The sequence below is a fragment of the Lichenostomus cassidix genome, chromosome 1 (assembly GCF_008360975.1).
Source record: "Lichenostomus cassidix isolate B80296 chromosome 1, HeHo_3.0, whole genome shotgun sequence".
Classification (NCBI taxonomy): domain Eukaryota; kingdom Metazoa; phylum Chordata; class Aves; order Passeriformes; family Meliphagidae; genus Lichenostomus; species Lichenostomus cassidix.
Window position 1 is genome coordinate 27118321 of NC_139479.1, and position 25542 is coordinate 27143862.

Below are 25542 nucleotides of genomic sequence, written 5' to 3' on the forward strand. Positions count from 1 at the left end.
TTAGACTGCCACACTTGAAAATAATTAATGTAGTAAATGGCTTATTAGGCACCATCTGAACTTTTGCCTTGTTTAATTATAGAAGCTTAGTGCAGTGGTCTGTGTACAATATTCACCCCAAATAATTGCTTTCAGACTTCTATCTGACTATGGTTATTTTTGGAGCAGCTGCATACATGGCTTTTCCCTGAACTTTGCACTTCTTAGGCTCTTGCTTGCAGTCCTGACACTACATTTCCAATTTGCATAACTAAAAGCAGTTGCATTTTGATTTTGCTGGTAGTAATCCAGAGCAATTGTTCTGTGTGCCATTCATATGCTAATGTGTTTTGAGCTTCCTTAAAATTCTGTAATTCATATTTAGGTATCAATCAATCCATGACACAAATGGGAAAGTTGTAATAATTTTTTTTTTCTGGAAGGTTTTAAATGGTTGCTGAAGTTAAGAGTATTTCTTCCAGTGACATTGTATGTCTTGAAAATGGTGTTAAAAATGTAAAAGGAGTGGCATGGGATGAAATCTGTGCCACAAAGGATTTATAATAAAGGGTTCAGATTGAGTAAACTCTTCTTCATGTGCTTAATTACATATATTAATTTCACAATAAATGTCATTTTCCTCCAATGGAAATCATGGTGACATATTTAGAATGCAAGATCGTAAGAAAAGCTGAGTACAGCTACCATATTATACTTGAGAATAATGTCAAAACCCTGATTTTTGTTATCGGGTTTGTGAACATTTTGTATTTAAGATCCAGCCTTTTCTAAGGTGCAAGCATAGAAAACTGATTTTCTTTATCTGCAACCATTCTGAAAAACCCAGTCTTGTAAAGAAATTCAGATTTCTTTTTATCTGGTCTGAAAATTTTACGTAGACTAGAAACTGTGTTTCAATAGTTGGCCTTGAGGGCAAAGGATGCCAAAATCATTCTGTTTGCTGTATGCATTTTTCAGACCTTGTCTCTTTGCAGAAGGATGAATGTTTGAAGAGTTAAATATCAGGGAACTGTTGCCAATATTCTTGATGAGGGTCCTTGACCTTGGGAACTTGCAGCTGACAGATGCTCTGGCAGACCTTGTTGGTCTACAGACCTTCAAAGCCCTCTTTGACACCAGTCACTTTGGAGAGGCCAGTTCTTCCATGCTGCTGAATATGGCCAGAGGCTCAGAGGAGCTGGGGAAGTGGAACAGAGTTTAGCTCTGGGGTGTGGTGGCCTGGATTGCTGTTATGTTTCATTGGAGATGCAGCCATACAGCTGGTTGTGTGTGTGTCATTGCAGTGTGCTTTCTGGAAGGTTGTGCTTAAGAAATCTAAATGTAAATGAAAAGTAAATGTTATTCATTGCATAGCTCTGTGTTTGTCATCAGAGCGGGATTCACTGCAGGTTTTATACAGTCCGCTGTTTCTTGTATTAAATTGTATGCATGCTATCTGAGAGATGGGCGTTATATAGCTGGGGTTGTGAAATGACTGTGAGTGAGTGCTCTGAGGACTGACAACAAAATCTTTGTGACAACCAAACTGCTGTTAACAGTGGAAACGGAAGTTTCTCCTTTTCATGTGATATGTACTTGTCTGGCTGGAAGATATTTGGCCAACTAGATGCAGAGGGCTTAGCAAAATGAGGAGATTTGGTCTGTCACTTTCTGAATCTGTTATGTCGTTGATACAGCCAGAGGTCTGGAGGGTGTAAAGTTTGATGAGGTCTCTTTATAGGATCCTCAGCTTAAAAAGTAACTGTGCTAAGTTCTTTAAGTAGTTGTGCTAAGTATTTAATTTTGGTAGCAGAATTTTCTTTCAGTCCATCACTGGAAGGACTACTTTTGGTCTAGTCACTGTCATATCAGTTTCTCAGCAAAGGCTCTAATCCTGTCTCTGTGAAATACCAAGTCTCGTCTGCCCATGATCTTCTGAGTAAATACCTTCTGTGTATAAAAATGTAGTGATGTATTCTACAATCACTATTCAAAATGCCCTCGAACTTTGCATAATTGAGTAGTCAAGAATTTGCCATTCTCATATGGGACTGATGCCTAGAAGAGAAAAGGCTAGTTAAAGGTGCTGTTTCAACACAATCTGAAAACCATAGGTATTTTATAATTCACTATACAAAGCAGGAGTGGTTTGGCTCTGGGCTGACAATGGAATATTGGGCTGTTCACCCTTATGCTGCTACAGGGAAGGGAGGTCAGTAACAAATGAAAGCTGTTACCATCTGATGGCTGTTCAGTCACCTGTGAAATGTGGTTTCTAATAGACAGGTTTCCACATCATAGGAGCAGCAACCGCAATTAGATGAGCAGAGCCAGCCCCCTTGTCAGAAGCCTCGTCCATCATGCCTCATCTTAGCCTCAAACCGATCCTGCCAGTTAAGTGTTTCCAAACACAGCACAGGAACCTGTGATTGCTCTGTCTGCTGGTGGAGAAAGAGCGTGTTTATTGTCAAAGCTGTTGGCCTTTCTGTCCTAGAAAGGCTTAATCTGTAAAAGCAGAAAAAATTAGAGCCTACAGCAGCATCCATGAGGTCCCGGCTCCATGTGAATAAGTTGCTTGCACAATGTTCAAAGGCTTCACTGGGTTTAGGATTCCATCCTGTGGAAGCATTATAGAGGGCACCCTGTATCTCCCAGTGAAGCTAACTAATCATGTCCAGACGTGGTAGTAGTTAACTGACAAATTGGCTGAGAAGTCAGTGATTAATTTTAACAAATGAGTTTTCTTTGAATGCAGGCTCATGCATGCCAATTATAATGGTATGCCTATGAAAAAATTAGAGATTTTTATTCTTTAAGCTTCAAATCTGCTGGCATATGGTTGTTTTTTCCAGTGTCTTAAAACATGTGCCTTTTGTGAGGAGTATCATCAGGGGAGGGGACCAAACACACCTAGAAAAGAAGCACTCTTTCTTTCCCTAAATACCAATGAAACATTTGAAGTGATTGCAAAGTTCTTCTCTAGTGCTAAGGAGTATTTAATATATTGTATCATACAGTCTGCAAGGCCTCTAGGGTCTTCAGTGAACCATGGGTCTAATATCCAGTCCCATAAAACCAGTGAGAGGTCTTGTATTGCCTTTTAAGTGGCCCTAGGGTCTAGACCCCAGTGATTCCTAGTTTGTGTTCCAGCTGCAGGCTCCTTTCAGTAGGAGACTCTGAACTTGGCTGGTAGGAAACAAACCTCCTAGCAAACATACCTGAGTTGGGTCATATTTTGATGTATTGAGGAAGCTGCTTTTAAAACTAACGCTGCTTGGGCTAAATATATTGTGAGATGTTAGGGAGAAAGCATTAAGAATTGGAGGCGTGTAGGATTTTTTCCAATAAAGCAGTGTACGCAATGTGACTTTTTTTTCCCTCTAAAAATTGTGGTGCTAGCACAGAAATTGCATTATACCAGCATAGACAAGGAGCCTTATTTCTTAAGAACACAAATGTGGTCTACAGGAAAATCAAGCAGTGACACGTTTTAGACCTTTAACTTGGATGCAGTCTTGCAGATGGATGGAAGTTTGTGATCAAACCACCTTGACTCCACACGCAGATCTTTATTAGTGCAGCTGAAGGGCACAGAGTATCAAGGGTGGCTTTGCACCGATGGGTTTGCGTGACTAGCAATGTGGTGGTGACATTTTCTTTATAATATGCCACCTTATTTTCAGAAGCTTATCATTCACCCATAAACCACATGTTCTGATTTAAAGTATAGTTAAAAGGTCTACTTAGTGGAAGAAGTTTTACTAAGTATAAAAATGATTGCTTTGACAAAATGGGGAAGAATGTGACATTAACAAAGAGAACTCGTTTTTCTTTTTCTTTTTTTTTTTTTTTAACATGCGTAACTCTCAGTACCCTTGAATTTAGAAGACATTTAGAGAAAGACCTTTAGAAAAATGGAAGTTCCTTTAAACATTGTTTCCTTCATTGTCTTGACAAACCTTGAAAAGTAGTTTCTGTGCCTGCACATTTCAGAAACAGTTCTTAGGGGTTTTATTATGTGCTGAAACATATGTTTATAAAAAAGACTATAACCTGGTGGAAAAAGTGTCTTATAATAATAAACCTGTCGATGGGCCATATGCTGCCATCAGTATGTTCGAAAAAAATAAATTCTTCTACAAGTGTTAAGTAAGTTTACAGCCTGAGTGTTAAGTTAGGGTCGGACTGTGACTCGCCCTTTGTGGATTGAGAGGGGGAGGAAAGTGCCTGCAGATCCTCCTCATGCTCTTTTCATTAGCTCACACGGCGGCAGGCAGGCTGGAGCTGAGAAGCATCCTTCCCAAAGGGCAGTGGAGCCAGGAGCTCCGCGGGAGACTGCGAGAAGTCCTCTTCCTGTAGCTTTTCCTTGGCACTCTGCAGGTTTGTGCCCACCCAGCACAGGGCTGTGTATTTTGTAGAACTTGACTGAGCATTGTGTGGTCTCTCCTGAGAAGTGCACACCTCTAAGTTAGATTGTCTGCATTTTAAAGGTGACAGAACAGATACTTGAAGTTGGTACAAATAAAAGAGCTCTGATAAATCTCCAATTGGACAAGAAATGTGGAAAACCACTTCTGTTCTTACTGTCTATAAGGTAGATAATTTCTATTTTATGGAAATTTTTTGAGATTATAGTACCAGTTTTGGGTTTTAATGTAGGTTACATGTTTGTTGTGAAGTCTTTTGTTTCTGAAGAGCAAAAGTAAGATGCAGAAGGTCAAAGGACATGTCATTCTTAAAAGGTGCTTTCTGTGTGGGATCAGTGTTTGGTAAATGTCGACACTTTCGAGCCTGTTTTATTTTGATTCACTCGCATACCTCCTGTGAATGGGAGTCATGCATGTGTGCGTCTCAAAAAGAATAGGTCTCTTTGTAACACTGTTTCCATGTAGAAACATAGTTCACCGGGAAGTGTTTTAATGGCCTAATGTTTTCCACCACTAGTCAGCTGTGCACTGCCTGTTTTCCTGACAAAGTAGCAGGTGATAGTCATTGTCAAAGGAAATATCAAAGATTAAATAGAATTGTTTAAAGTAGTTGACCATTCTGAGGGCTGTGTCAAGTGATACATGTGGTTGCCATAGTATCTGTTATCAAAATCAAGATTGTGAGCAGAACAGTCCCCATCAGGAGTGAATTCCTTACCCATAGTCTCTCCAGGGTTCATCAAACAGATTACAAGTTTGCTCATGGGAGAAAATTTGCTTCTTGAGGGCTGAAATCTTCCCCCTGGGTGTTCCTGCCCAGAAGTCCAATGCCCTATGTTGTGTCTGTGTGTTTGAGGCTCCCAGTCTAGAAGAGACTTGACCTGGGAGACCAAGAGAGTGGAGCAGACAGGGGGAATCTGGTGCAGTAGAAGCACTCAGACATCAGCAGGGATTTTGCAACACTGTGGAAATGGAAAATAGATTGGATCAGTAATGCATGGAGGGAGAGGGTACTTGGGAGTTACGTTGGTGCTCACTGAGAAAATTTTTGGTGTTCATCGGAGAGTAAGGCTAAGTATGAACTGGAGGAGCAGGAAGAGGACAACAGTAAGTTGGGGATGAAACCATCTGTGCCTGGTGTGTGCTTACTTTTCCAAGAGGCACTTTGGTACTGGCAAGGCTTGGAAACACCCCAGGGCCATTTCTCTTCAGCTTGACAGAATGTCTCCCCATGGAGTCTGTAGAGTCCAGCCAAGTTCTTACACCCAGCTGGACCTGAGGGAAGGGTCCTGGGCTCAGTGCTGCCTCTGAGCACAGCTGATGAGGTGACTGAGGAGCCTGCAGTGGGCCAGGCTGGCTTGCCTGCGGCGTGCACAAGCCAACATGTGGTGTTAACAACTGCAGTGCTCAGAATTTGCACAAACCCACATTTAGTAATAAAATAGCCTGCAACTAGTCAAAGGCACCAGTAGTAGCCAAGCAAATTTGGAATGTCTAAGCCAACCATTTTTAAGTTACGGTGAGCCAAAAAAAATTAGGGAACAGTCCAAGAAATGGAGAACACCTCACTTTTCAGGAACTCTCATATCTTCAAGATGCCTTGGCCGATCTACCTCAAACTTTCCAGAGAAGCTTTCCTTGGCACAAGACCATGACTTAAATTTCATGTGACTGGGTTTTACTTTGTTGAAGTTATGAAGGTTAAAACCAGAGTTTGTTATAGAAAGCTAATGTCTTCATTAGAAATGTTTCTACATAGTTGTTGTTCATTCCATTGTAATTGCTCAGTGCTTGTTGAGACTGATTGTACTTTCGCTGTTTATTTCAGATTCTCTTTTTTTTTTTTTTTGTTTTTAAAGGATAAATTGGGAGCAGTAAAGCTTGGAGCCAAACTGTGCATGGCTGACTATAGGCATATGTGGTAAGGCAGAAGCATTAGCCCTATAGCTGCTGGAGAAGGATTTGCACTTGCAATCCTACTCCCACTGTACTATCACTGAGAGCTTTTTGGAGTGTCTGGTTTGAGAGATCACTGTTTAGTACAACTTTTCCCTCTCTGCTTGGTATAAGAGAGTGTCTCTGTTGGCCTAGTTACACTCTCACCTCCAGGCAGAAAACGTTTCTGATTGATGGCCAGCTTGGCATTTAGGGTTTCCCTAGTGGCAGCTCCTGCTATGGAAAACTGTGAAGGTGGCAATGGCCTAAGATGGGGATCAGCATTCTCCATGTGTGCTTTTGAGCTGCTCTTCATTGTGTCTGAATATCAGTAGGCTGAAATGTCTAGCCTCCAAAATTGCTAGATTTCACATAGGCATTAGAAAATAGAGAGCGAATGTTTGGGGGCCTGGAAGTGCCTTTTATTTTTCTAGTTGGGGGTACCTTAGCAGTGACTTCTGTGCAGGGGTGGGATCTGGTTGTGTACCAGCCCTTTCCTCTGCTCTGAGTGCTTTTTTTTGAATGATGTGAAGACCACAGCATGCCATTGCAGACACTTGCTATTGTTAGATGGAGCCAAATGATGAAAAGTCTCTAAATATGCTGTATTTCAAGTCATTGAATTAGTTTGACTAAGCCACTTTATAGACAGAGCAAGCAGAGCTGGAACAGATGTGAAGCTGAAATAAGCCCTCACCCTGAGGCAGGGGCTGAGAGTGTTTGAAGTCACTGCTCATCTGTATTTTTCTTTCTGGGGCTTAAGTTATAAAGCTCCAGGAGACACTTGGCAGAAGTCAGGAGGTGCTGCTCCTGAAGAGGAAGGGTGCTGTGCATCACTGTTTGGTAGGGCTGTCTTTTAGGCAGGATCACTCAACACCTGCCAAACTCTGCAGTCGATGAGGCCAGGAGGGACTCTCTGTGTCTATGCAAGGCCAGTCTGTCCTCTTTGCCATCTCTACTGCTGCTGGCTAGCAGGAATAGCAGAGGGGCATACTTGCTTCTTGCCTAACACACCCCACACCAAAAATACAATTGCCTGCCAAGTTAGAGTAGTTTATTATGGGTTAATTCCTGAAATGGGTGTCTAAAGTACCAATCAGTAGGTTTTCTATTTGCTCAGGCTTTTTCTTATTAGGAGCACTGAAAAGACCAACAGAGTCAGGTAAAAATCAATGTGCCTCTCTATAGGCAGCCACTGAGAAGGGTGCAGGGTGCAGGTAATGTCATCACAGCTACTTAAACCAGTGATCAGATACACCACTACAGTCTGCAAAAGCTGCAAGCAGGAGAGAAATCCTACTAAAATTAAAATTAGAATTAAAATAATCAAGTCTGGCAGTCTCTAGAATATATATTGCTCTTGCAAGGTCATCATGAGATAAATAAGGACACTAGCACTAGGTAGAGCACACTGTACACGTGGAACTTTGCTTCTGTCCTGTATGACACTAGGCTCTTTATTTTTACAAAACAATAACTAGTTGCAGTTGAAAGTGCCCTGAGGAATTCTTCAGGTGGTGATAGCACCAAAACCAGAGCCATCAAAGAGGAAATGCAAAGGAAAATACATAAATATGAGGATACATCTTTTGATTCCTGAGTTAGCTCTGATATCACTGCATGGCATTGGAGTGCCTGCGTGGTGACTGCATGATTTCTTCAGTAGGCAGGGCCTTGAAGGAGGAGGTCACCTCAAAGAATTTTTGTCTTCTTGGTGTTTCTAGAAATAGTCTGTCTGCACTCTTCAGGCTGCAGAGCTGCAAAGCTGTGAGTTACTGCTGGTGCTACTCCATCCCGTGCTCCCAGATGAAGGTTTCCAAGGAGTCTCATAAACCCATTGCACAAGCTGAGAGACGGAATGGAAAACTGCAAAGCCTGTAATACTGCAATATTATAGTATTGTCTACTGCTGCAATAACCCTGCTGTGTTTGGAAAGTTTCAGGCATACCAGCACCATGGTTAATCAGTCAAGCAGCCAATAGTAATTCATGGCCTTGACTGCTGAGAAATTCAGCATGGCTAAGATAGACATCTGATCCAGCTCAAGAAAGTAAAGGCATCTTCCCACAGCCGTTTGCTTTTTGATTGAGACTCTTTAACCCTGTTTCTGAATTTTCTGATTTATTTTCTTAAGAATAATGTTAAAAGTATGATGCTTTAAAAAAATTAAAATACCCCTTAAATCCTTTATATTAGTTCCTTCTTACTAGTTTTTAACATTTTAAGTAAATGAGACATGAATGTTCAGACCAGACAACAATACAACTGTGCAAGGGTGAGAAAGCTGTTAGATGGACACTGATGGGGTTTTGTGACTCAAAACTGTGAGTGGTGAATGTACCCTGTAAGTATATGTGATAAGAGTGTGAAGTCTTCCTTACTTTACCACTGAATTGAAGTCAGCTTTGTATGTGATATTTCACCTCAGTTGTTTGGGATTGGTTTTGAAGCAGAAGTGTGTCAGTAACAGCAGAGCAACAAGAGTTCCTCATTACCTTACTGCCCAAGTTTCTCAGAAAGTAAAGTTTGATGCCACATCAGTTCCACATATAAACTGAAATTGAATTTTGCATTCAGAGCTGCTAAACAAAAAAGTTACATTCCTGTTCTTTAAAATGCAATATCTTTTTAAGCAAAAGATTCATATAATTTATTTTCCATCCATCTCAAGTGAGATTACAAAGGAAGACAGTTGCAAGTCTCATGTATGAAAAGTACTTAGGGAAAATGTCAAGTGACTTGGAAACAGGCATGCTAAATAAAAGTGTCGTCAAGAGAAAGACAAATTGGGTCAAGACTTCCAGCAATGTGACTGGTTCATAGGTCTTGGAGACAGTTCAGAATAGAGTTACTGCTTCTGAAGTTTAAGGGTGATTATAGTGAGATATAATCAAGGGGTGATTATAGTGAGATGGTGATGCCATAGGACACACTGCTGTAATCTGGAGTTACCAGTCACTGGCTGAAATGCTGGAGAAATAATAGCCGTACAGAAAGTACATAGAGTACATTAAGTATTTATTGCATTAACAATGTTACATTTTCTGAAAAAGATGGTGCTTTTAGAAAGCTAATGTCATATACTAAAAGTCTATTTTTCCCCTGATTCTCTGATGCCCAAGCCAAGTGAAATTGATTTTAAACTAAAGACACCAGTGTGCCTGTTTCATACAACAGTATGCTTGGCAGAAATGTGATATATTAGAATTCAGACAGACTTGGATTCTTCAGCTCCTGGAAAACGTTACCCACTGATGGAAACATGGGCTCCTCTACAGTGTGCCCTTGGGCTGTTCTGTTTAAGTGTCTTGAAAATATGTGATTATTCCTCATGTGCTTGTCCACGCTCAGTTTCTTTATGGAGACTGTGACATTTACAGTATCTGCAGTCTGGAATACTGCTTTTGCCATAGCTTTTAAAGATTATCTTCTTTCACTAAAAAAGCCCTAGGAGATCTAGGCATGGTGATTGCATAGAAGACTTAGCAGATACAAATTGTTAGCTGCATGTGGTGATAAAGTAAGAAAACACTTTAAAGAAATCAAACTTCCATTACCCTGATCTGAACCATACAAATTCTTCTCTTTTAATTTCTCTTCCCTCATGGTATAAAAGTCTGCTCATTCTTTCATCAGAAATGATTCAGACCTGAGGGACACTTGTAATTTGGAAGTAATTAGTAAATAAGTCAGATAAATACTATCCACTGAGATTTGTGAAAGCACATTGGATAGGATTCTTAAAGAGCTGTATCAAATCTGAACAATTAAAGCTTAAAAAATTATTTCTAGTTAGTATGATAAATCAATTTCATCATAAATTAGTTCACTGTTAATAATTTCTGCTGCTTTCAGAGCAAGCTGAAGAGGTTTCGATATCTGAAAAAGTAGTTAAAATAGAAGAAAATCTGTAATAGCACAGCATCTTTAGATGAAATCATGGCAGTATCGAGATTCAGATTTGCAGGGAGACCTTGCTTGCGTGCAAATGCTGCCAGTGGGGTTCTGGGTCCAGAGCTGAACCTCAGGTCTGGGGTTGTGGATACTCACTCCTCTCCAAGTAACTTTAAACAATATTTCTCTTGGTTCTTGTAGGGCATGACATTGTCTGCCTGCTTGTTTAAGAAAAGCTCAGTGGTGTTCATTTTCTTGTGCTGAAGTAAAAAAAAAAAAAATCAGCTTATGTGGCTGTTACTGTTCACAGATTTGGGCTCTTTAAATGGAAAAGCAGAATTTGAGGTACAAGATATGTTTGAATAAACGTGGTTTGTAAGTAAACTGGTCCACAGCTGCTCATAAATTAATCTTAAAATCTTTATATCCCTCTACTTAAATGTCACTTCAGGATTGTGAGGTGCTACAGAATTCTCCTGTAGCTTTGCATCAATGCACAGTGGGGTAATGGGAGCACACAGAGCTGTGCCATTACTCCCTGAGAATAACCTGGTGTCTCTCATGACCTTCCAGGGTCTAATGGGTGTAATATCAGGTCTCATATTTGGAGAGTTAATGTAATAAAATTCACAGAAGTTACTAGAAGTACCATGAAATTACACAATGCATTAAAATGGATTTAAACATATATACTGTTCCCATATAGAATTCCTTCTGCTTTACGTGAGGGGTAAATTTGGTTTAATCAATTCACCAAACTGGGTTTGGTGATTGATAGGTTTACTACTAGTGGCAGGTTTCCTACCTGCCATGGTAGGGAATTTCCTACCTGCCAGGTAGATAGTCAGCATCTTGCTCTACTGCCTCATGTCCAAGTAGTGATTCATAAGAATTCTACTCTTTTACTTGAGCAGAACAAGCACAACAGAATGTTTTGCATAGATACTGAAAAATGTGAAAGAGTTTGGGGTAGATTGAGCACAGCTGAACACCAGAACAAGAGTCTCGTCACTGCTTGACATAATTTATGATTGTAACTAATACATCTATTTGCATTTTTATACCCATCTTTAGTATGAACTTCAATGCATTTTTCTCCAAGATTCAAAAAAAAAAAAAGACAATCCAGCCTGATGAAACTAGGGAAATTTTGCTTTGCTTGCAGTCTTCCTGTGTAGTATAGTCTATATCTGCTATAGAAGTTTTAACTGTTAGTAAAACATCTCTGCTAACAATCTGAGTAGAAGTATGGATCTAAATCTTGAAATAAAGGCAAGAATCCTGAAAATACTAGAAACATTTAAGCATTAGTTTTTAGATCAGACTAATTTTTTTCCCCCATTTTTTTAATGTCTGAATGGGATTGAAGGAAGACTAAACCCTATCAACAGAATATGTTTGACAGGATTGGGTATTGCTAAGGAATCAATCTATGTTAAAACAAAGATTTCTTTTTCAGAGCAGTGTCTTTTCATGTTGGCAAGAAAACCTTCTTCTGATTGATTTAGGACAGTGAATTAGTTTTGTGTTATTACTTGCTCTGTGCCTTTAGCACTTAAAAGCTGTGGGCAAGTGTTGGGGCTGTATTACCCTAGGCAAGGAGAAAATCACATAAATGTTTCATCTCCATCCTTGCAAACTTTTTTCCTGATTCTCCCAGTGGTTGGCTTGAGTGTTGCCAGTAGCTTTCCTAAATGGTGCATGGTGCCATGGCGAGGGAAAACTCATGTTTCCTGGGAAGGCCACAAACCAGAAGAGAAACAAGCACTGTTCAAAAGAGGCTCCCTGGGAAAGCAAGCAGGTGGGTTTGCTAGGGAGGTGTGGGCACACCCCAGCTGCTCCTTGCCACAGGTGTGAGGAGGTCTGTTCCCATGGATGCTGAGCTGTCAGTGTGCAGCAGGGGAGGAGAGGAGAAGGAGAGTTTCAGGTATATTGATGAGAGGATGGCTATGCTCTGTGCAGAGGATGCTTTTCATCGGCACCTTCTCAGCAGATGCACCTACATCTTCTAAACAGAGTGTGCAGAAGACAGGCAGGGAGTTGCATGTCTTGGCTACTTAAATGCAGTCTTAGAAGGAGGGCTTTTTAATGACATCGATGATATTTCAAAGGCCTTCCTGTTGGCTGAAAACCAAGAAAAGCATAACCAGCTTTTGAAATACTAAGAAATATTGAAATGAGAATTTTGGTAATCCTACCTGTCGAACAATTGAATGAAGAGAATATATTACATGTATACTGGTTAACTTCAGGTTTCAAAGTCAGCATTTAAATTGAGACTTTATTTTAGAGATAAAGGCACAAAAACCTCTGCCAAGTATCCTGGAAAGTGACACATTTACTCTTTCACAGATTCTTCTGTAGTAGCCTTTAGATCTCCAAGGACAAGGTTTCAGGTTTTGTTGTCTCTTATGATGGTGAAAATTACCATCAAATGGTAATTCCACAGTAACATCCAGTGGGGATGGTCCCAATCTTATCCCATCCTTCTAACTTTTATAACAAAAGCAGCTAATGCAAAGAATCTTGGGAGCTAGTCAGCTCTGTCTTGCTTCTCACTTACCTCAGTTTCTCACTGTTTTAATGGTGTTAGAGTTTTCAGAGGCCCTAATGTTTTTTCAGCTACCTTCCACCTTGTAAAGTCAGTTGTATTTGTAGGGAGTGAATAGCAAGTGCTGGGAGAAAAGATGGGCATCAGTGATTGACAAAGGGGAAAGCTCTAAAGCACCCAGGCAACAACCTTGGTTTGTCACTACTGCTCATACTAGTTTTGTGTTGGTTGTTGCTAGAGCTCCTGTTTCTCAGCAAAATTTCCACAGACAGATAGGATTCAGGTTCCAGTGGTTCATGTCAGGTTACAAACAGCTGTATCACCCACAGAAGAGATTTCTGTTGATCTAGTCATAGTTTAAACTAATTTTGCCCAGGGCCATGCATAAAACAGTGCCAGAATGGAGAGGGAAAGAAAGAGGGGGGGATATACTAATATCACTTCATTTTGCTTTATGAAGCCAACCAAAATATCCCAGCTAGTGTAGGTTGGCTTATTATCAGCATAGTCATGTTAAGTATTAAAATATACAAAAAAGGGGGAAATGGTTTCAGTCCAGGAAATTTCATTTTCAGATTGTAATGTAACAAGGGCTAAACTGACTTCATCCTTCAGTTTGACAAGCCCTCTTCCACGGTGAAACTTTTCATTCAAGCTTTTAGACTAAGGCAAATAAGTACATAACAGGCATGTTGTTTGTATGTATGTATATGAGTATATAGAAATGAGATGTTAACAATGATAATTTTCTAAATATCCTCTTACAGTTTATTTGCTAACACAAACAAATAGAAATTGGCAGTGTGATAGAGCTGAGAAACAGGGAATAACTTGTTTAATGTTGTTCTAAGATAGAGTTTTTAAACAAGGGCTGAGTTGCTTCCTTTCTGGAACAAATGTAAAAAGACAAATTAGACTCTAATAAAGAAGTTAGTAATTAAAAGGAAAGCAAAACAGTGCCTATGGTGTTGGAAACATACAGTAAGAACATACAAAAAATATACTTCTACATAGGTGTGGATAATCAGTATCTCACAAAAACACTGTTGTTTTAGAGTAGGAAATCAAAATTCTCCAATCACTTCTGCCTGGAAATTAGTGAATTTGGTCAAGTTTTTTGTGATGGGATTGAAACAGATCTTTTGTAACTGCACTCTCTGTTCATGTGTGTGTTAGTATAAATGTTTCCTTCTTTAAGGAAGCAATTCAGATTGCCCTTTTTCAGTGCAATTACTGCTGTGTTAAGTTCAAGTAATATAGCATCTAAAAACATTTATGGAGCAAAGAAAAGAAGCCTTTTATTCTAACCTTGCCAAGAGCAGAAATAAAATGAGCTGTTGTGCTGGAAGTGTAGAACTGCATGAGGATTTGTAATGTCCTATTTCTCGTGGTTTAGTCTTGTGTGCAGCCTGAGATTTGTGTGATTTAATGAGACTGTGATTCGTTTATCCTGTCAAGCTTTAAATAAAAACCCTCAAAGCACTTCCTTCCTTTTTTGAATTATGTGTTTTTGCAAGTATGGTATCAAAAGCTGTCCCTTAAAAAGAGGGGGGGAGACCAAATACAGTTATGTCTGTTGGCTGGATTTTTTTTCTTCTGTTTTATTAGACAGTGAGTAGTATTATCCATTTCTCTGTGCCTCTCTGTCTTGTTTTGGGACATTAAGAGGTTCCTGCCGTCCTGTTCAGTTACACATGAAAACAGAGCATAAGCACAGGCTGCTCCTGAACTCTGCCTTTGCAGGGGGGAATGGGATTAAAACCTTATTTTGTGGGTGAGTAATAGAAAGTCCCACTGAAAGCCAGGCTGTAAACTCCTGCTTGTGTTGAGTATCCTCAGGCACCATCCGTGCCTTTATTTTTGAGCATCCCTGCCATGGGGTGTGAAGTAACATTCACAGGGGAAACTTTTAAGTGCTGATCCATTGCAAAGCTCAGTCTGAAAGTGCCCTGGTGCAAGGGCTGTGCTCCACCTGCAAGGATCAGGGTCAGTACTCCAGGTCCCCTTTCCCAATCACAGGGGTGGCAGGAAGCAGCCACTGACCTGGGACTGGCTGTCCAGAGTGAGGGGGAAAGACACAGCATGGGTGCTGATGCTCACCCAGGCTTCCCATCTGCTGAAGGAACGTGGTGGCCTCTTTCCCATTTTGGGGGGAATAGGGTAGGATGCTCATGTCCAGAGCCTTCCCTCAGCAGTAGCAAGGCTCTCACAGTGCTTTCCCAAGGGGAAGGATGTGCTCATTCTGGTGGGAGGAAGTTTTCACTTCCAGTTCTCATCCCCATGGTGCTGAGGTGTTGCTGCCTCTGGCAGGTGTTGTTTGGCTCCTCTGTTAGCACTAAGGGTGTAGTTTATTTTCAGTCTCTGCCTTCCTGCCCTCCACGCTGCCCTGCAGCCAGGCTTCCTTCTCTCCTGGCCCAGTGCCCCAGCCTCCCCCAACCCTTACTTCTTCCTCCCTGTGTTGCTGTACGACTCACTTCCTCCTCATTGACCTCGCTGCAGCAATAAAACTAAATACCTTTATGAGGTGGTTATGTATGAGTGGAGGATGTTCCAGTAAGTGATGGCCATCAGTCTGGGCACCTTTTTTCCACACCTGGCTTTTATCTCCGGCCAGCTTGATGTTTCTGTCTGCACAGTATTTGGCTTCCTAGGACCTTAATGGTGATCAGATCCCCTGGGAACAACTGCAGCTCCTCTGCAACCTGCAGTTTGTGTGAGGGAAGAGAGCTGCACAGAGATAACACGGAAAAACCACATGTGGCTGCGTGGTTTGATCTGCAGAGGAACTGCAGAGGGGTAAGAGTGGGGCCAGCTGGGATGGTGTTTGTGCAAACCTAGATCACTCCATGACTGTGCAGTGGTATACTGAATTTCACTTTGGAAAAGTGACTTGCACTGTCTTTGGGTATTTGTAGTGGTTTTATACTGATGTAGATACGAGTGGATTTTATTCCCCTGCTGTTTGGATCAAAAGACAGTGCTGTGGCAGCTGAAATATGACCAAAACCCAGCCAAAACACCCAGCTGGTAGATCTGCAAGGGCAGTAAAGCTATTTCATCTGCTTCTTTACTCTGTGTGTGTGGGCATTCTAGGGACTGGGGCCACCCGTGTCTCATGGTGGAACCAAGCACTGCTGGCATTTGCAGCAACCTGAAGTATCCTTGAACCTTTGCATCTTGCTGTGAAGAGGGCCAGGACACAGCAAAGGTGTGGTAAGAGCAAACGGCAAAATAAGGGTCAGAAGTAGATAAGGCTGAGTGCAGATAGTACTTGTCTGTGTGAAGGGCTCCTTGAGAGGCTGTGGGGGGTGATTTGTGTTGTGAAAACTGCTTGTCTTCACACAACTGTGTGACACTTCTGCCCCTTTGTAGTTTTGATTAAAGAGCCTGGAAGTGATTTATACTGAAGTTGTACTGAATTTCACGTGAAGTGGTATGTAGTGCATTTCTTTAGAAACCCTCAGAGTAACAAGACTGTGGTCAGCTCATAACCAGTCTGGAAAAGCCAGAGAGGTTCAGTTGTCTCCCCTTACCTGAAATTTGTGAGGAAATCCTGGCCAGAGTGGTGAATCTCAGGGCAAGTCAGAGTGAGAGCTGCTCTCATGGCTCCTGAGAAAAGCTGCTGCAGCTCAGGTAGGTGCAGTCAGTCACTGGGAAACCAGGTTCTCCCTGACCATTGTTGCTGTGGTAAACATTTCCACTGGTGGTGGGAAAGTCTGCATGTGAAGGCTAAGAGCTGCTATGGTTATTTTTACTCCCCTTCTGTCAGCCAAAGACAACCTGTATGTGGTCTGTGGGATGTGGGAAAGCAATAGCTGGCTTCAATGCCAGTGAGCTTGAACTTGATGATGGAGCATGGAGACTAGATATAAGATGCATAGAAGAGAACTTTGACCTTCCACTAAACCCCAGAGATTGATGCATCTAAGCCCCCATGCTCCTACAGAATAATCTAGGACACGCTCCTTGGCAGAAACCCCACTGAGCATTTCTCCAGCTGCTGGGTTGCCAGCTTGAGTGAGTTTTACTGCAAGTTTCACTATATTTGGCAATTTTCTTACAGCCTAAGCTCCTGGAAATGGGTCATTAGTAAAAATAAATTAAAAAAAAAAAGTAATTTCACTCCCATCCCCTTTAACTTGAAATCCTAGGTATTATCAGAGGACCCAAGAACAGGCACACTGCCTGCCTGCAGTCCTCAGAAGCAAGAACCTCAGGCTGCACTTTCCAAATGCTCTGACTTGGGACACCTGGCTCATGTTTAGTAGGTGATTCAGGTTAGCAATACCATTATTTCAATACCTCCCAAGGAATTTTCTCTAAGTAGGTAATTAAATATAGGTTTAAAAGGCAATATTGGAAAAATAATCCTGCTTCAGATTTGTTTGGATGTTTGTTCTTTGTTTCAGAAGACAGTTTCTTAGGTTGCCACAGAAAATACTGAATGCAGCTTAACTCCTCTGAATAACATTGAAGGAAAGAGCCAGATTTATCAGGACTAACAAGGAAGTTGTCCAAAAGAGATTCATTAATTAGGAGGCCTAATCACAACCAATGAGACAAATGCCCAGGCCATCCATGGACTAATATACATCTTTTGGCAGTCACCACTCCCCACAGGCTTGCCTGTCTATTGCTGCCTACTGTATGGCTTCCACCACAGAAATGATGTGATAACACTAAAACCAATTTGGCAGTTCCCACATGAGAGGATGAGTGTATTCCCCACCCTGGAAATGCAGCCTCCAGCTGTCTTGCCCTATGCCAGAGGTTTCTTAATACTCTGGAATTAGCTGACTAAGAGATGAAGCAAACTAATGGAGCATTTGCTATCTGTTCAGGCTGCCTGAGCTTTCCATCAAATAAACCTTGGTCTGACTCTCAGCCCTTTGGGAATGGTTGCCCACAGCTAACATTTGCTACCCCAAATAACCCTGTGGTGACCTTTGCTGCAAAGCTGCAGCCAAGAAAAACCCTGTTTAACATAACAGTGCACATCTTAGCACATCAACTTGAACCATCCTGACCTCTGAGCTGCCAGGGTCTGTACAAATTAATTTTAACAATAGACAGTGTTGAAAGGAAGGAATGTTTCAAAGGAATTAAAAAAATCTCCCTTATCCATCTTTTCTCATTTAAGAAATAGTCAGGAGGCCTACTTTAGAAAAATGAAAAGTGCTCCTTGTTGCAAAACAATGGGCTTTGTGAAGGGAGGGGGAACTCTTTGGTTTCTTGCATCTTAGCGTGTCAAAATGAAATTTCCCACAAGTGGGTGCCGCTTCTGGAAAATCAGCCTTTAATTTCCACTGGGGAATTGCCTTTATTTCCTGGGATGCCTCAAAGATACCATTGGGGTTTGCCTTTCTTTTTCATAGCTGCTGCTAATATCTCTGTTAAGCAAATAAGTCTTCCCTTTCTGCCTGCTTCATTTGTTTGTACCTTGCCTCATGTTTTCCAGGGCTTTTGTGTGAAGGATCAGGCTGGGAAAGGAAAAAAGCCATTCTCCATATGGTAGTTGAAACTTAAATCAGTTAATGATTGAAAGAGCCCATCAGAAAGGAGATATGTACGAAAATGAGGTCTTCAGCCTCTGGGTTATCACTTCTGCTTATCACTTATCACTTCTGCTGAAGAGGAAGCTGGGTTTGGTTAAGTCTAGGGTGTTTCCCTCGGGGTAGACTTATTCCTCTGGTCCTCCTCAGCAGCAGCTTTGACTTCAGTTGCTGTAAGTAGGGAGGATTATTACAGTAGGGAGGTGAAGTTGGAGACAAGGAGAAATGCTGATGATAATTTAAAAGCTTACATAAAATTGCTTTAACAGTTTGAAAGCTGTATGTTGAGCTTAGATAAAGAGATGGAAGTTTATTCCTGAAGCATCCAGTGGACTTCAGCAATTACACCCATGAAACCACCTGTTTTTATTTATTTAGCCAGTGTAATTCATTGCAGTTGTCATTTCTGGTTTCCTACACAAATGTTTTTCTCTTTGCAATTGAGATGGGCTGCTGAAGGCAGCACAGGGCATGAATCCAAGTGCATCCCCAGATGGCAATGAGGAAGATACCCCTGTGAGCAGCAGAGGGGTCTGCTGCCAGCAGGAGGCTGGTTGGGGGAGCATGCAAAAGGGCTGCCCTCTCCTCCCAAACATTTTCAAAGCCAGGGACTGTGAGGTGTGAGGAGCTGCAAGGGCTGAGGGGGAGAGGACTGGATGTTTAGTGTAGACAGAGATAAGATAAACTGATATTTCTCTGAACTTAGTGCAGCTTTCTGCACGCAGCCTTAAAGATCCTGTGAGGTTGTAGAGGTCCTCTTGCAACTAATACAGCAATGACCTTGAATTTGCTTCCAGCTCAGCTGTACTGCTGGAGGACAAGGCATTTCTTGTGAGTAAAAAACATTAAAGCAGCACAGAGATTTGCCTGCATAGCTCTGGTCTTCAAGAGATTTGGGTATCCTTTTTGAGGCCCCACTCACAACACAAAATTGCAGATAAGCTTCTGCAGTAGCTAATGTGTAAAGTTTTTGGATTTATTCATGTTGGTGCCTCTCTTTTTACTTGCACTGTTGACAAATATACTATTGCATACTGTTTTTTGTTTTACATGGGTGTTTTTTTGCTGCACAAAGAAAGTAATCATATGCATGCTTATTATGTGCATACTGACCAAGATGAGTGTGCTATCACGACATTAAGTGTTGGGGGGGACTTGGGGGAGGGGCAGATATTAGTCTGCTTTAATTTAAAAATAATTGATAATGCGTCTCAGTCCTTTTTCAGATTGTAACCTGAATACTGCATTTAGAAGTCTTGGCTAATTTTTTATGCTGAGGCAGTCTGCTGTGCCAAACACATGCGATCACGGACAATTAGAAATTTTTGTAGTCTCACACCTGAATTAAGGCTAAGCCTTTCTGTTTCTTATCAATTTGTGATTATAAAATACAACAAAACTTGGGGTGGGGGTGGAGGGCATGAGAAAATGGTAAGATTTTGTTACAGGTTAAATTGTGTCTGGACTTGCTACATGACTCAGTGGAAAATATTAGTGACCTCTTCCTTTATAACTTTGACTTCCTGCAAGGTTATCTGGTAAAAAGATCATGCAAGATGCTTCCATTGCAGATCCTGTAAGAAATGTATATTCAGCAGGAGAAACATCTGACTGAGCAAAGACTAACTTACACAGTGGTTTGGAAACCACGTGTTGAAAAGTGCTGGGGAAACACATCAGGGAAAATGATAAAAAGAGATGAAAGTAGTTCAGATGGGTGAAGAATGCTGATTTTAAAATGCAAACCATCTGAACACTGATGAGTAGGCAGGTTGCAATAACTTCAGCATAGACCTAACTTGCACAACAGCCATATACTGTAAGGCAACTCCCACAGGACATCACCTGCAGTGATTTAAAATTGGAAGGTGTGGGAGTGTCGAGGTACTGCAGAGAGCAATCTTACAGCAGCAGAGTGCAAGTAGGAAATGGGTCAGTTGGAGTAATAGCTTTCTTCTATGTGGTTTGTGTGAGCCAAGCCAAATGTATGTGGAGCACTGGGTTATCACAGTCATGGTTTGTTGTTTTTTTTTCCAGTGTATTAGAAATTGCAATGAAATTTGGTCATCCAAGCATAACTTTATGAATCCTCTCTCTGTTTGGATACTGCCTTGAGCCTCAAAGTCAGCTGTCTTTGTCTAATGTTCTAGGCTTTGGCTAGATCATTAAAATACACTGTGTTTGGAAATGTAATAGTGCAGTCTCACATTCTCAGGAGGTCAGCAGAAACGGCAGCCTGAAGTATCTCTGCTACTACCACCTGCGGTTTGTTCTCGCCTCTGCATTGTGGTAGGCGATTTCCCCGTTTGTGCTGAAACAACTGCATGTGTGACCACACTGAAGTGGATAGAAGGGCTGACCCAGTTAAAAAAAACCAAAAAGCAACAAAATTAAAACAAAAGAACAGTCTAACATGTATTTCTCCTGCTGTATCAGTTCCATACACGGGGATGTTGGCAGCAGCAGAGGCACAGTGCAGGAATGAGGGACGGAGAAGAGAATGTCTTATATTGATGTTGCTGCTGGGTTCTTTTTGATGTGAAAACACAGCCTTAGTTACAGCTTTGGTTTAACCTTGCACTCGGCTTTGATGTACTTTAGCGGCTTGCAGAAAGGTGATAGCGTGTGGTGACTGTGGTTTGGGTCCCTCCTGACGGCCAGTGTGAGCAGGCAGTGTGTTATCAGAGGCACGTAATCTGTGTGTGCTGTTTGGATGTGATGTGATGTGATGAGGTGGTGGCTCCTGAGGTGCAGGCTGGTCATGAAATCCAAGCCTGCCCCTGCTCCCATTCCCCTTTGCTGATCACAGCTGGCTGGTACAAGTGGCTCTTTAGTCCCACCATTAAGTGGTCATTGAAACAAATGGGTTAGAAAGAAAACTCCAGAAGGGGCTTGGCTTATTTTTAATTCAGATCAGGTAAGTGATCTGTCACTAATTAGTACACTGAGTTACACTGCAGTGTAGCAATTCAGGCTGATGATGACTGTGGTGCAGGGAGGTGAATGGTAAGGCTTGTGATGGGGAGGGCTGTGTTTGCTTCAGTCAGCCTTGTAACTGATATTCACACCACTTGATTAAGCAAGTGAGTTCGTGTAAGGGCATGGTGTGCTCGATGGTCTAGCAATGTATTATGTATTTTCCTTGGAACACAGCCCCCTCAGTCAGACTTTGTTTTATTTGGAACATGCATCCTTCCACTAACGCACAAGCTGTCCAAAACCCCCAGGTATTAGTAGGGTACATATTTCCAGGTCTAGGTCTGACATTCTCTATCCACTCCCGTTACGTAAATCTCTGTCTTACGCTAAAGGAATGTATTTAGATAGTTGTGCCACCCATTTTCCTTTTTGGAAAGTACAAATCCCCTGGCTCCTTGATGTGCACAACTCCTTCATGCCATCTCAGTGTGCATGCAGCATCCATAGCAGAGGGACAGGAGTAATTCTTACTTGGGTCTGGTACTAGGCAACAAATGATGTAGCCTCTGGTGCTCTGCCAGTTCATACCAGCTGAGGAAGAGGTTAGTCTCTGACCCACTCATGTGATGCTCTCTCCTACATCCATTGATGATATGCACAGAGCACCATCCTTCCCAGGCTGTGGGCAGAGGGCTGCAGCTTAGAGTTTGTGCTCCCTGCCTGGTCCCTTTCTCACAGTTCCCCTGCAGAAGGACTTTCAGTGGTAAAGAGAAAACAGCTAATATTGTTCCCACTGTGCATGCAGCCAGACATGGGTTTTGCTTTTGCTCTCTTAATGCTGTGCTCGGTGTAGCAGGAGAAGGCAGGCACATGATCGCCCTGAAGGCAGGATCCAGCGTTACTGTAGAAACTGGCCACCAGCTTCTTTTGTAGCTAGCAGCTGTCACGGTGTGGTTACAGCCAAGGTGTGTCACTCCTACAGTATCTGCAGGCTCTGGAGTTCTGCTTCTGCTACTGAATCCTCTGTGCTGCTGCTTGGAGATCAATTCTGCACCGTCTATCAATATGTGTTGAGATATTTCTGAATTGTAGCTATTTTTAGAACAATTTTTAATAGTATTTGATGTTCTTTACAGGTTTCATTTTCGTTCACCAATACTTCAAGGCACAGAGGAGCTGGTAAAGGCACTGCCATGAAACCTAACTTGAAGCAGTGGAAACAACTCATGCTCTTTGGTATCTTTGCATGGGGTCTGCTTTTCCTGGTGATATTCATCTATTTTACAGATAGCAACACTGCTGAGCCAGTTCCAAGTTCCTTTTCTTACATTGAAACAAAGAGACTTCTGCCCCTTCAGGGCAAGCAGAGAGTCATCATGGGAGCCATTCAGGACCCATCATTCTCTGAAACCATTGATGGGAATGAGGTGCTTCTTAATGAAGATCTCCTAGGTAGTTTTAAATCGGGGACTGGGAATTCTAAGAAATGGACTGTATTGGAAGATGCCTTTAGAAATGAAGATGAGTTTTTTCCATCCCAGTTAGGAAGAAAATCAAAAAGTGCTTTCTACCAAGTGAGTGATGATTATTTATTTGCTGCTGGTCAGCCTCAGTCACACAACCACTTTCAAGAGATAGAAAAATTCATTTCAGCTGACATGAATAATCCAAAAGTTAATACTGTACAGAACAGCTGGAGCCATCAGAGAAGAATGAGGAGAAGGAGCACAAAGCATAGGAGAAGCCAGATGCTTGATGAATCTGATGACTGGGATGGGCTGTATTCCACAATGTCAAAATCCTTTCTTTACAAGCTTTGGAAAGGGGATGTCTCTTCCAAGATGCTAAACCCTCGACTGCAGAAGGCGATGAAAGATTATTTGAGTACCAATAAGCATGGGGTGCGGTTCAAGGGGAAACGAAACTCCAAGTTGACAGGAGACCAGCTATTCTGTGAGCTAAAAGAAAGAGTGAATGTGAAAACAATAGATGGCAAGGAGGCTCCCTTCTCCACTCTTGGATGGGAAAAGCACGTTCCTCAAATTCCACTGGGCAAATTATATACACATGGCTTTGGGAGCTGTGCAGTAGTTATGTCTGCTGGTGCAATACTGAACTCCTCACTAGGGGATGAAATAGGTGGGTGAAATGCATCTATTCATGTGTGTATAAATATGTATATGTGTGTGTTTATGTTTGTCTTTCAAAAGGTTCATACTTCTCAAGCACAGATCTGTAAATTCTGGTTGTTCTCTCTCAGCAGTTACATGAATGTAAGTTAATGGACTTCAGTGAAGCTGTTCCCTTTCAGAACAATATAACTGAAAGGAAAATCAGGCCTGAAGTCATAATCTAATTTAAAGAGAACAATGATGCCTTCTTATCATATTACAGCTTGCAGTATGAAGGAGGCACTGGTTTCATCAGATCTGCCATATTCACCATGTCTGCAACATGTGTTTATTTCTTAAGCGGATTAAAGCCATGTTCAGGTTTTATTCTGCAAAGCTTCATTGTACTGGTCTTTATTTTGCAGTGGCCCATGAGAAAATGCTGTTGTATGGCTGTCCCAGACATTTGTGTCTGTGTCAAGAAGCAGCAGAGTGTCCTCTTTATCTCTTGCATGTTTAGAGTTCACAGACATAAACAATTCAGACCCTTGAGTAGCTTCATGGACTGAGCTCAAGTCCCCTGGCCTCTCTTCTGAGAATGAATTTAAATGAGTTCAAGTATCTTCACCCATTGTTTTCCCATTGCTGCACTGAGTCAGTGAGGTTACAGGAGCACTGAGATGTCAGTGACACCTAGAATTCCCCATCTCAAGGTGGGAGTTTTGTGGTAGCTATTCAGGAGAGGATGGTGGGGCCATAAAACTAATCCAGGTCAGTTTTATTTTTTCTTTTCAAGAATGAGTGCTACTACTTGTTTTAACGTCTCAATAGTTCATTTTGGTAGTACATGTGCAGTATGCTGAGAGTGTTGAAAGAAGGATGAAATGTATGTCTCAAACTTGTTTCTGGAACAAAAAGAGTTATCTCTTTCAGTTCTTTATAAAAACCTGTTGATGTTCAGTCATTAATCCTCCCCATCTTCCAGAACATCACATCCCAATGCTTGCTTCATCACACTGTATCATCTCTTTTTGACACCAATAGGTTTCCTTTAAGTCTCTGGGATATGTTGGAGCTGCTGGGATTATCAGACTACTGTAATAGGCTTCCAGTGCAGCACAGGTGCCCGGCTGGCCTGCAGCTAAAATCACACCAGGGTAACCTCCCATTTCATGGGAAGCCTCACTAATTTAGAAATCTTTGGGGTGAAAAAGCTTACAAGTTCCTCCCTGGAGCAGTTCTTCCAACATGTTATCTTTGACTGAAACAGATTCTTCTGTCAGTGTTCCCCTGTACACTCAGTTTACACCAGTATGGATTAGTGCTGTATGTAGAATCCATAGCACATTGTGACATATTGACATAATTATGTATTACTGCATGCTTCAAGTCATATTTGCACACTCAGGTATGGCCTAGGTGGACTTCGGTGCTTGACATGGTACCTGGGGGCTGCTTGGTTCTCTATGTACCTGTTTTCTTAGAAAGCTTCTGGGTACAGAAGCTTATGCCATTTTCTACTGAAGATGGGTTTAAATGAGAAATGTCATCTGATGGCACCTGAAGGGAGGAAAATGGGGTTTGATAAGGTCTACATGGAACTTCCTGATCTCATACCTGTTGTGCACAGAAGTGTTGAGGCACCAGGAATTGCAGAAGGTTTTTTCTTGGTCTCTCAGGCCATGGGCAGATACCTGTGACAGAGGAGAGGGTTTGGCCCAGACTGTGGGGGGCCAAGTGACTGCCTACAGCAATGGCGGACAAGGGGGAATGATTTTAAGCTAAAAGAGAGGAGACTTAGATTAGATGTTAGGAAGAAATTCTTTACTGTGAGGGTGGTGAGGCACTGGAACAGGTTGTCTGGAGAAATTGTGGATGTCCCATCCTTGGAAATGGTCTAAGCCAGGCTGGATGGTGCTCTGAGCAACCTGGTCCAGTGGAAGGTATCCCTGCCTATGGCAAAGGGCTGGAACTAGATGGCCTTTAAGGTCCCTCCCAACCCAAACCATTCAGTGATTCTATGGTTTATTCTCCCAAGAGAAAAGAAAACGCCTATGAAAGCAGTGGCAAGGATCTTTTCCCTTCATAGGTCTTTAGCTCCCTCTTCTGTGTTCCTATTAGAAACACAAGCAAAAATGTTAATTTGTGTTCTGCCTTTTGCCCTCCTCTCCCC

The 25542-nt window shown here is 41.8% G+C and overlaps 1 protein-coding gene across 3 annotated transcripts in view; it reads left to right on the plus strand.

Annotated features, from left to right (window-relative positions):
- Positions 1-25542, plus strand: part of ST6GAL2 (ST6 beta-galactoside alpha-2,6-sialyltransferase 2) — a 176072-nt gene that overhangs the window by 127580 nt on the left and 22950 nt on the right. For all 3 annotated transcript variants that reach the window (XM_085053955.1, XM_085053956.1, XM_085053954.1), the window contains one exon: positions 22395-23397. In XM_085053955.1, the coding sequence (XP_084910081.1) occupies positions 22452-23397 (946 nt within the window). In that variant the 5' untranslated portion in view covers positions 22395-22451. The remainder of the gene's footprint in view (positions 1-22394; positions 23398-25542) is intronic.